Source organism: Fukomys damarensis, unplaced genomic scaffold (assembly GCF_012274545.1).
Source record: "Fukomys damarensis isolate Sample0158 unplaced genomic scaffold, DMR_v1.0_HiC HiC_scaffold_13, whole genome shotgun sequence".
Taxonomy (NCBI): Eukaryota; Metazoa; Chordata; class Mammalia; order Rodentia; family Bathyergidae; genus Fukomys; species Fukomys damarensis.
Genome location: NW_022900925.1, coordinates 25705375 through 25717192, shown reverse-complemented (window position 1 = coordinate 25717192; position 11818 = coordinate 25705375). Strand labels below are relative to the sequence as shown.

General features: G+C 37.8%; 1 protein-coding gene across 6 annotated transcripts in view; it reads left to right on the top strand.

Annotated features, from left to right (window-relative positions):
- Positions 1-229: 229 nt before the first annotated feature.
- The window catches only part of Ints2 (integrator complex subunit 2), a 47918-nt gene continuing 36329 nt past the window's right edge, over positions 230-11818 (top strand). The window contains exons 1-8 of one of the 6 annotated variants that reach the window (XM_033762928.1): positions 230-622; positions 1606-2083; positions 2616-2754; positions 5271-5373; positions 6496-6609; positions 8506-8636; positions 8938-9111; positions 11043-11269. In XM_033762928.1, the coding sequence (XP_033618819.1) occupies positions 1791-2083; positions 2616-2754; positions 5271-5373; positions 6496-6609; positions 8506-8636; positions 8938-9111; positions 11043-11269 (1181 nt within the window). In that variant the 5' untranslated portion in view covers positions 230-622; positions 1606-1790. The remainder of the gene's footprint in view (positions 623-1605; positions 2084-2615; positions 2755-5270; positions 5374-6495; positions 6610-8505; positions 8637-8937; positions 9112-11042; positions 11270-11818) is intronic. The other 5 variants (XM_010626738.3, XM_033762927.1, XM_033762926.1 and 2 more) reach the window with 5 other exon arrangements.

Sequence of the window (11818 nt, the reverse complement as noted above, 5' to 3'; positions counted from 1 at the left end):
TTCCGGTCAAAGAACATTAGATCAATTTTTTAAAAAAACATACATGAATATTATTTAATGCCACGCTAATCCTGTAATGATGAAACTTGAACTCTGAGATGCCAGTGACTAATCTCAGAGGACACAGCTGGTAGGTTCCGGAAAAAGGACTGCAGCCAGCAACTCAAATTTTAGGAGGTGAAGTCAGGCCCCGCGAATAGCGTGGAGGACAGGGCGGGCCCGCGCACGCGCACCGCTGCAGGGTCGCCGACGTCTCCGGGTTTCCTCTTACAGCCACTCTTGCTTTCAGTCCAGTACGGTGGCCGACGGGAGACAGATTCTGGGGATGAATGAAGGTTCTAGGGTCAGGTTGAAAAAGTCTCCTCCGCTTTTTTCTTCTCTCCAGATTCAGTTCTGCCTTTGTGGGTTGTCTCCCCATCCTGCCCCCATTTTATCGACGACCTGGTTGGTCTCAGCGTCTGTGTTCTCGGTGCCCGAACCGATTTGGGGCACAGCCAGGGTTTGGGGATCCGGATGATCGCCTAGGCCCAACTTCGGACCGCGTTCCCGATTTCTGCCTCTTCCCATCTCTAAGACGCGGAATCCCAGTGGGGTCCCGTGAGGCTGCAGGGTAGAGCGTAAGGTATGAAGCGCCGGCTTCTCAGGCCTCAGCGGGTTCCCCGCTTTGTCGGCAGCCAGCCAAGCTTTGCCCAGCTGGAGGGACTTGGTTCTCCTTAGGACTGAGGCAAAACCTAGGAGCGACAGGTCTGGGCGCTTCTGCTCCATCAGCCTGTTAAACGACCAGATCCAGCTTGAAAGCAAAGCACCGCTTCTGTCCGTGACTCTGCCCCACGTTTCTTCTAGTCGGTCGGTCTTTAAGAGGAGATGGCTTTGGCTACCTATAGGTAGCTTCGAGCCTCCTATTCCCGTGGTGTTTTGTTTCGTTTGTGCCTTTGATTTCTCTTGAAGACAGAGAAGTGCCTAAATGGGATTCATCTTTGTCTCTCACATAGCTAATTGCACTTACTCTTCTACTACTCCCCCCTCCCAGTAACAGGGAAAATAAAACTTGTTGTCTTTAGAGGCTGGAATCTGACGTTACTTTTGGCCATGAAAGTGTTTTCATCGACTCACGGAGGATGGGAAAGAAGTCCAAAAGTGTGTTGGGGAGGCTTGTGAAACTAAGGAAGTATGATTGTGGCCATTCATGTATGAGCATTTCCTTTCGAGGAACTCTATACCCGGTACAGTAAAGAAAGTCTTGGATTGGGATTTTAAAAATATTTATTTATTTACTTATTTCTAGTCAGGATCTGGCTGTGTAGTTCAGCCTGCCCTTGAACTTTCTGTGTAGCCCAGACTGGCCTCCAACTTGAGGCAATCCTCCTTCCTCGGCCTCTGGGTGCTGGAATTACAGGTGTGCACCACCACGCATGGCTCTTGCCCTGGGATCTATTTCATGTGGGTTTAGCCTTGGGTTTTGCCACTAACCAATACTGTTACTTTGAGTCTGTTACTGAATTTTCTGTACTTCATATACATGTTTTTGTAAAATAAGCGTATTAGAGCAGAAGATTACTAAGGCTGGAATGTACATTAATAAATTTTATTTCTCTCATTTTCCAGATGGCAGTAGAAACATAGGAAGACAAAGAAACCTGGTCTTTAATTGTGCAGGAAACATTGCCAACATAAGGGCCTATTAAAGATTCACCACGTTTTTCAGATTTTTTTGAAAAAGAAGGGTGTTCATACACGTGGAAATTATAACCATACTTTTTGTTTTTTAATCATCAGGATCAACAGTGAGAATGACTGAGTGTACAAGCCTTCAGTTTGTTAGCCCTTTTGCTTTTGAAGCAATGCAGAAAGTGGATGTTGTTCGCCTGGCGTCTTTAAGTGATCCAGAACTGAGACTTCTTCTGCCCTGTTTGGTGCGGATGGCACTTTGTGCTCCGGCTGATCAGAGCCAAAGCTGGGCTCAGGATAAAAAACTTATCCTTCGTCTTCTTTCTGGAGTGGAAGCTGTCAACTCTATTGTTGCATTGTTGTCTGTGGACTTTCATGCTTTAGAACAAGATGCCAGCAAAGAGCAGCAGCTCAGGTGAGTTCTGTTATGTAATGCACAGGTTGGAACTTACTTGGATTTTCAAAGGAGTGGAGAATCAGATGTTTTTCAGACTTTCAGAGTTCCTTCAGAGAATGAGAATCTAAACTTTGGAGGTCATTTTACTTAGGTCTTTCCTATTTATAGTTAAAATTCTAGGGTCTTTTGAATTCTGTATTACAAAATACCTGCAGAAAAGTTTGGCCACATACTGTTGTGCTTAGGAAGAACTTATTAGGTCAGTGACTGTCTGTGGGAAGTGGATAGGATAACTTCCCCTGGATTAGAAGGGTTTACTGGACTCACTTGGTATTATATGCTCTCTTACCCTTTGTGAATCCAGAAGGCCCTTTTGTTTAATGGCAGTGGATGTTAACTGCCAGATCTGGTGGAGTCCTTACGTACTTTGTGAATTCCTGAAATAGGCACACTAAACAGCGTTTTGAAAGTAACAGAAGACTTTTAAAATGTAATTATTTCCACATCACTGTTCTCATAACTGTTGTTTTATGTGTTTATACTTCATTAGGCATAAACTTGGAGGGGGCAGCGGAGAAAGCATCCTGGTGTCGCAGCTTCAGCATGGACTAACATTAGAATTTGAACACAGTGATTCACCTCGTCGATTGCGTCTTGTGCTTAGTGAACTATTAGCAATTATGAACAAGGTGCTCTTTTATTTTATTTTTTAGCCATAGCTCAAAAGTATTCATGATTTTTTTCTTTCAAATTTTAATTTTTATTAGTTCATGTTTGCAGGACGGAATGATTACTGTCATTGTGGAGAGTTGGTACACGTACATAACACATCTCAATTCTTTTTACATACCCTTCCCCTCCCTATCTTCCCACCTCCCCACATCTCTTTGATGCTTACCTATTTGCAAAAGAAGTATGTATGCTTTGATATCTCTACATAGAAAGGTAGGCTACAGGGAAGAAGTCAGGCAGGTTACATCTTCTACTGGTATTTCTATTTGATGTATATTTTCCTTTCAAAGATTAAAAGGATATTAAAAGTATACATTAGTCTATAATCCCAGCTACTCCAGAGGCTGAAACAGGATTGCAAGTTTGAGGCCAGTCTGGGCAGTTTAGTGAAATCCCATCTCAAAATAACAAAATAAAAAGTGTTGGGTTATAACTCTGAGACAGAGTGTTCCTGCGTTTGATCCCTAGTGCTGAAAAACAAAACAGAACAAACCCAAACCATCACCGCCACCACCACCAACAAAGAAAACAGAAAAACATGCCATATAGGAGGATTACGTTCTCTAATTACTATTTTCTTTTATGTATGCGTCTTCATCTTCTGTCATACGGATTTTTCTCCCTGTATGGAATCCATACAATGGCTTCTTGACATTTTAATTTATGTCAAGACTTGTATAAATTGACAAGTCCCCTATAGAATGTAGTGTGGCATCATTGAAAAGTGTGTGGATTCATTTAGACACTGTTTGAACATGAAACTCCTCATATGTGACAATGAGTAAGGAATATCAGATCTGAATTGGATGTAGGATCACTGACTGGCCTCATTTAATACATGACTTAATTGCTCCTAATTAAGGCCATTTTCTTCTCAGTAAAAATATAGATTATTTTAAGTCATGGAGCTTTGGGTAATTATGATTAATTAAAACTCTGAATTTAAAATTTCTAATGTGCAGGATATGTCATACAAAGAACTAAATTGGATCTTCATAATTAGGTGACTTATGTGAAATTAGACCCAGCATTTCAGAGGCAAAAGTTACTCACTGTTAGAAATTTGGAGTCAATTATGAACTTATTATAGTCAGTAAAGTTTGGTTGTATAAATTGTGGGGAGAAAACACCCTAAATTCTCTTCCTAAAAAATATGCTGGTAGGAAGTTTCAGCTAGTTTTAGATAAAGTTTTAAAGATATGTTACAAATCTTTGTAAAATTTTTTCTGTCACAAATAATTTTCTTCTGTTCTTTTCCACTATACTAATACTGTTTAATTTCAACCAGAATCTCCCCCCAGCCCATATCTGTGCTGGGGATTGAACTCAGGACCATGCACTTGCAAGGAAGGTATAGCACCACTGAACTAAATCCCTGGCCCTCAACCAAAATTTTCCTACATCATTTTCTTAATACATCACTTGATAGTTATTCTAAAATGTGTGAACTTTCTCCTCTTTCTAAATTTTCTGTTTAGCATTCTTCATCATACAGGAAGTATGGTGATAAAATTACTGAAGGAAGAACTGGGGATTTAGCTTAGTGGCGCTGCACCTCCCTCACAAGCGCAAGGTCCTAAGTTCAGTCCCCAGCACAGGGGTGGGCTGGGGACACTACTTAAGGAAAATTACCGATAACTTGGTAAATTTGTTGATCCAAATTTTAATTCCTTATTTTTTCCTCACAGTTCATTTAGAGTTGAATGTGAATTTATATTTATTATACAGCATTAAGCTTAGAGTTTTTGGCTTTTGAAAACAACTGGTTATGTAGATAACATTCTTAGATCAGTTCTTTGGTTTGCCTTATCCTTTAATTTCTAATGTCTTAAAATATGTAGTTAGCGATCAATTCTTGAGACTAATGCTGCCAGATCTGAATAGTAATTGTGGTTAAATTTATCAAAAGTAGCCAGGTGTGGCAGATCACGCCTTTAATCCCAGCACTTGGGAGGCTGAGGCAGGAGGATCGCTATGAGTTTGAGACCACCCTGGGCTACAAAGTGAGTTCCAGGTCAGTCTCAACTACACAGTGAGACCCTGCCTCAAAAAAACAAACAAAAAACCCCCCCAAAAAATTGATCGAAAGTGATCTAATACTGTCCATTCTGCTGCCGCATATTAATGATATATTAAGAGACATGAGCAGGGAATGATGGTTAGTTCCTAGAAGCTCAGCTGCTCTGCAGCCTGAGGCAGAAAGATTTGCAAGTTCAAGGTCAACCTCAGCAATTTAGTGAGACCCTGTCTCAAAATATAAAGTAAAGGGATAGGGATAGAGCACAGTGGTAGAGCTCAGTGGTGGAGGCCCTGGGTTTGATCCCTAGTACTGGGAAAAACAAAAAAACCAAAAAAATGAAACATGGCTTGTGTGAGCAACAAACTACAACAAATACTACAAAAATTGTAAGAGATTTAATTTATTTCCCAAAATTAATAGTTTTTTTGTTTTTTTATTTTTTTTAATTATAAGGTTTCTGAATCCAATGGAGAATTTTTTTTCAAGTCTTCTGAGCTCTTTGAGAGTCCGGTTTACTTGGAGGAAGCTGCAGATGTACTTTGTATTTTACAAGCAGGTACTGTACTGAGTGCTAAGATACAATTCAGACATAGTTTGCTGCTAAATGATAGTGTGTAACTTCTTAGCCTGGATTGTTATTAGAGATCATCAAATAGAATTATGCTCACAAGTTTAAGTTAAATAATGACTAATAGTAGAACAATGAGCTAAGTGAAGTATATTAGTTGTATAATATTGCATATTATGTCCATATTAAAATAGTATATTTGATTTAATGATTTTAATGCTTGCTAATTATTTTGGAAAGTGCTCACAGTATGTTAACTGAAAAAAGCATCTGGATGTGGTGGCACATGCCTGTGGTCTCAGCTATTTGGAAGGCTAAGGTGAGAATATCTGAAGTTCAGGGCTAGCCTGGGCACCATGGTGAGATCTTGTTTTAAAAAAAAAGGCGGGTGTGGTGGCGCATGACTGTAATCCCAACCCTTTGGAGACTGCGGCAGGAGGATCACTGAATTCAACACCGGCCTGTGCTAGTAGTGAGTGCAAGGTCTGCCTGAACAACTTAGTGAGACTTTGCCTCAAAAAACAAAACAAAATATTACTGACTTTAAGTAAGGGGTTTGGAGCTAATTTAAAAAGCTTTTTTTCTTTATACTATTTTGTATTTTGCGGGTTCTTTATAATAGGTATATATGTTAGAGATAAACGTGAAAATACAAAAATGAAAAGATTTTTGTGAAATCTTAGACCAGTACTGTCCAATAAAACTTTGTGTTCTGTGTTGTCCTATCCAGTTCACATGTTCTGTGGATTACTTGAAATGCAGCTAATATGACTAAGCAATTGAACTATTTAAATTTAAATGTCTGTATGTGGCTATCGGGTATTTTACTGAACAAGTCAGCTCTTTGGTTTGAGGCATAGAGTCTCACTATGAAGTCCATGCTGGTCTTGAATTCACTGTGGCCCATGCTGTCTTTAAATTTGGGATCCTCCTGTGTCAGCCTCTTGAATGCTAGGATCACAGGCATGTGCCACACCACACATGGAACAGCTCTAGACTATGAAAATACTTTCATTGCATTTTGATGACGTCTTTGAAATCAAGATGTTTAGTATATAACACAATGAAATGGCACTCTTTAATGGTAACATTGTCTTTGTTTTCTTGTAGAGCTCCCTTCCTTGCTTCCTATAGTTGATGTAGCTGAAGCCTTGCTTCATGTTAGAAATGGTGCCTGGTTCTTGTGTCTCTTGGTGGCTAACGTTCCTGATAGTTTTAATGAAGGTAAATATACTTTTTTAAGGTAAATAAAATTTAAAAATGGGATATTGAGGACATTTGGTGGAGCTTGTACACAATGTACAGGATCTTTTTTATATATTATTAATTATTATTATTATTATTTGGTACAAAGGATAAAACTCGACCTTGCACTTGTGAGGCAAGTGGCAGCACTACTGAGCCAAATCCCCAGCCCCAGTATCCTTTTTTTGTGTGTGGTACTAGGGATTGAACCTTTCTCACTGAGCTATATCGTTAGCCCTTTATTATTATTATTTTTTTTTGAGAGAGTCTTGCTAAATTGCACAGTCTGGGCTTAAGCTTGTATTCCTTCTGCCTCTGCCACCCAGCGTGCTGGGATTATAGGGTTGTACCATTAGCCTCCCTCCACCCCTTTTCTTGTTGAGTTGAGGCCTCACTATGTTGCCCAGGTTGGCAACATAGTGGTTGGGTGCCTGTCACTGTGCAATGGTTAGGTCGTTTTTTTGATTTTTGTTTTGAGTAAGAAGAAACAGGGTTTTATTTCAAAGCTTATCTTTTAAAAGTTTATTAGTGGGTTCTCATTTTAGAAATACTGGACTTAGATATTTCCAAATTGTATTAACCTTGTAAATTTATAACAAACAAATTATATGTTTATAATATATAAAAAACATTTATTTTTTTCTTGCCACGGCCCCCAGAGCTATAATACAATAGCAGAAAAATACCAACAAACTATAAGATGTAATCTCTATGCTCAGGAAACAAAGAGGAGAAGACATTCGTGCATAAACTAGCCAAAGAGCAATATGAGAGATACACGATATGGAACACCAGCAATTAGGCCTTTGTTTTTTAGCCTTATTGCTGTCAGTTTGCAGCATAGTAGCAGGTAGAAATTGACAAATTAATGAAGAATTTTCACCTTTATTTTAAACTACTAATGACTGAATATGGCTGTTAAATGATACAAAAATAAAAGCAATTATTATTAAGCAAGATATTTTCTGAATTGAGATCCAGGTGAAAAAAGCTCTGAATCTGGAGTATAGTTTCTGACTTTGTCACTCATTGTGTGATAATCCATTAAGACACATAATTAACTTCTCATCTGTGAAATGAGCACATTGATAGTATTTGCCTTAGACATCTAAAGATTTATTTACTATCATATGACATAAAATGACTTTTTTCATTGTTTATTGGTACTTTTTAGGTATACAGTACAGTTATATTCATCATAAAATGACTTTCTAAGCTGTCTTTTTGCTGCTTTTCTCATTGCTTGTTTTTTTCAACTACTGAAAGAGGTGTCTTGTCTCCAAACATAATTGTGGATTTGCTTGTTTCTATTTTTAGTGCTGTCAGTTTTTGCTTCATGTGTTTTCAACTTTTCTCATGGAGTCCATGGACATTTAGGTTTGATACATCTTTTTGATAAATTGAGCCCTTTTTCCCCTTCTTTATGAAATGACCTTCTTTATTCCTGGTAATTTTCTCATTTTTCAAGTCTACTCTATTTCATGTTAATACAGCCATGTAATCTTTCTTACAATTTGTCGTTGGATAGCATGAGTATTTTCTTATCTTTTTATTTATTTATTTATTTATTTATTTATTTATTTGTTTATTTATTTATTTAGGTCCCGGGATTGAATTATCTTTTTATTTTAATCTAAGATAAATTTCTTGTTCTTTTTGGTTGTGGGGGTTGAACCCAAGGCCTTACATATACAAGGCAAATGCTTTAACACAGCCTTTTGAGGGAGATTTCTTGTAGGCAGGCTGACCTTGAACTTGTGCCAATCCTCTTGCCTCAGCCTCCCGAGTACTGAGGTTACAGGCATGTACCACCATGCCTAGTTCATAACATCTTACTTAGAAAGCTTGAAGTAATAGACCCTCTTAAATATTTAGTTTGTAGAGGCCTGATTAAAAATGGAGAACGACAGGATGAAGAAAGTCTTGGAGGAAGGCGCAGGACAGATGCTTTGCGCTTCTTATGTAAAATGAATCCTTCTCAGGCCCTCAAGGTCCGAGGCATGGTGGTAAGAGATCTTGTTTTTATGGGACAAAGCCCTTTGTACTGTATTAGGACAAAGTATTTTTCTAAAGATGGTTTTAGAATCTTGCAGAGTTTGGGAATTTTAATTATGTTTATTGGGTGAGTTACCTTTTTTTTTTTTTTTTGAGACAGGGTCTCACTATGTAGTTCAGGCTGGTCTTAAACTCATGGTGATCCTTCTGCCTCAGCCTCCTGAGGCTGGGGTGACTGGTGTGCTTTAGATTTTAAAACATTCGAACTCTGTGAGATTGAGTTTAATTTGCTTGCTTGCTTTGTTGTGTTAGGTGGAAGAATGCCACTTGCCAGGCCTTGGAGTGGCTTTGACATTGGATCATACTAAAAGTGAAGCTTGTGAAGATGGAGTGAGTGACTTGGTTTGTTTTGTTAGTGGTTTGCTTCTTGGAACAAATGCAAAAGTCCGGACTTGGTTTGGAACTTTTATCCGAAATGGACAACAGGTGAGTGTTAAATATCTGTATTGTCTGTGGATCAGATATTTTGGTTAATACTAAAAGAAGAAAAAACTCTTTAGATCATTAGATCAGTGGTTCTCAAATTTAGTTTCAGGGACATCCTTACATTTCGAAAACTCATTGAGGATATGAAAGAACACTTGTTTGAGTGGCTTTTTATCTTTTGATGTTTCTCATTGAAAATGCAACTGAAATTTTTGAAATACTTAATTCATTAAAAGTGTAATTACCCAATTAAATGTGAACCCACTTTTATTTTTTTTTTTAATTTTTTTAATTTTTTGGGTTTTTGAGACAGAGTCTCAGTATGTAGTTGAGATTGACTTGAAGCTTACTATATAGCCCAGGCTTGTCTCAAACTCACAGTGATCCTCCTGACTCAGCCTCCCGAGTGCTGGGATTACAGGATTACAGGTGCCACGATGGTAGGCATGAACCCACTTTTAAATGGAAAATATATTTTTCAAAACCAAAAAATTTAATGACAATACTTATATTTTACATTTTTTCAAATCTTGTCATTGTCTGGCCTAATAGAAGCTCTTGGAAAAATACACTGTAGATTTGTGAGACGGGAGGCAAAAAAGGCAATGTCAGTATTGTTAAGGAAATAGTTTTGCCATTTTGGTCTCCATGAAAAGATTTTGGAAATTACCAGGGCCCTGGGTCATACTCATGAGAACTGCTGCATTTGGTCACCAAAATAAGTTATACTTTATAATTTTAATTTACACATATGTGTGCATATTTAAGTACATAAACATCTAGTGCCATTTAGTTGTTCTGAAGTGTATAGTTCAGTACATTAACTACATGTAGAATGTTGTGCAACCATTGTCACTATCCATTTCTAGAACTTCTTGATTTTTTTTTTTTAATTTTAAAATTGTCAGCTCCCCCACCCCCCAGTTCTTTAGGCAGAGATGACATCTTAATCATCTCTTACTCTGCAGGACCTAACATTGTGCCTCATAAGTAGCAGGTACTCAATATCTGCTAAGTAGGTGCGTGAATGGAAAAAGAAAAATAATAACATGAAAGCAGTTCTAAACTCTAAATGGCAAATGTTACTTGTTTATTATTCTTAGAGCATTTCCAAATACAGTATAAATAAATCTGCTTTAATAATAAACTCTTAATTATAATAGCTCTACTACATAAATATTAGTAAAATATTCATTTCCTTGTCAGTAAAAGAAATTGGGGTTCAGAAAAATTGCCTCATATACTTAAAAGTACTTAATCATTCAACAGTAGAGCTAGGGTTTAAACTCAAGATCATTTTCTCCACAGTCTGAGTATATCCTGCTATGCTACATGATATATTTGCTTTTCATTTATTTATTTTTTTCTCTTTGCTGTAGACTGAACCCATAGCTTATGCATGCTTTGCAAGCATTCTACCACTGGGCCAGATGTTCAGTCCTATATTATGTATTTAAAAGTATCATTTAAATAATATTCTATAGTTTTTTGGGCATGGTCATGCATTCCTGTGATCCCAGCACTTGGGAGGCTGTAGCAGGAGGATCTCTGTGAGTTCAAGACTAGCTAGGCTACAATAGTGAGTTCAGGGTCAGCCTGAACTAAATAGTGAGATACCCTGTCTCAAAAAACCAAAACCAAACAACAAAAAACACTAAAAAAAAAAAGGGAAGAGAAGAAAAGAAAATTCTATAATTCAAATGATCTCTGTTTTAGTCTTCCCTCTCTCTCCTGTCCAAATCAGGGTGAGTAGAGTAGTCTTCAAACAGACCCATGGATTTGGAGTTTACTTGAATTGAGATTCTGTAGTTACAGTGACCTTTCTGAATGGGTCAGTTTCAAGTGTTTAAATAAGGAGGTCTGTTTGAGCTTCCTTTCACTTTAGTAAATGCTCCATGCTTTTTTCCTTTTGTGATTCATATTTCTTTCAGAGGAAAAGAGAGACCAGCAGTTCTGTCCTCTGGCAAATGAGAAGGCAGCTTCTTTTGGAACTGATGGGCATTCTTCCCACAGTCAGAAGCACCCGCATTGCAGAAGAAGCTGATGTGGAGATGGAGCTCACTGTGTCTGTGTACTCGGGGCTGAAAGAAGAGCATGTTGTGAAAGCCAGCGCACTCCTACGTCTGTACTGTGCTTTGATGGGGATCGCTGGACTCAAGTATTCAATAATTTGATACTTTACCTTTTTGTCCTTTTACTTTCTTGTTTTTGTCCCAAGGAAGTTGGCCTAAGGCCTTTTTATTTAGATAATTAAAGTTTTTCTTTGAGCTCCATAGCCTGGCGTAGATCACAATTGCTGTTCTAAGGCCAAGTATTCCTGTCAGGAATGTATTGATTTATTTTGGTCTGATTGTAACAGAATTATGAAAATAAAAGAGGGGCCAGAGTAGTTTCTGAATTTCTGATCACAATATATAAACTCGTGATTTCACCATAACTTAAGACTTCTACTGAGTGATTTGTGTGTGGTCCTTTACTTGCCCACGCAGCTAGTTGAAATCTCTCCTGTGTTTCCTTTTGCAGTGGAGATCATAATTTTTAAAAAACTGATACAATGTAGCTATCAAGCACAAGGTTTTTTATTCCCTGTACTCTATTCTTTTGAGTAATATCCTCAACTATTATATGTCTAGTTGTCACTTTGTGTCTCTGAAAGGTGTGAATTTCCATTACTATAGTTTAGTTAAAAAAAAAAAAAAAAAAAACA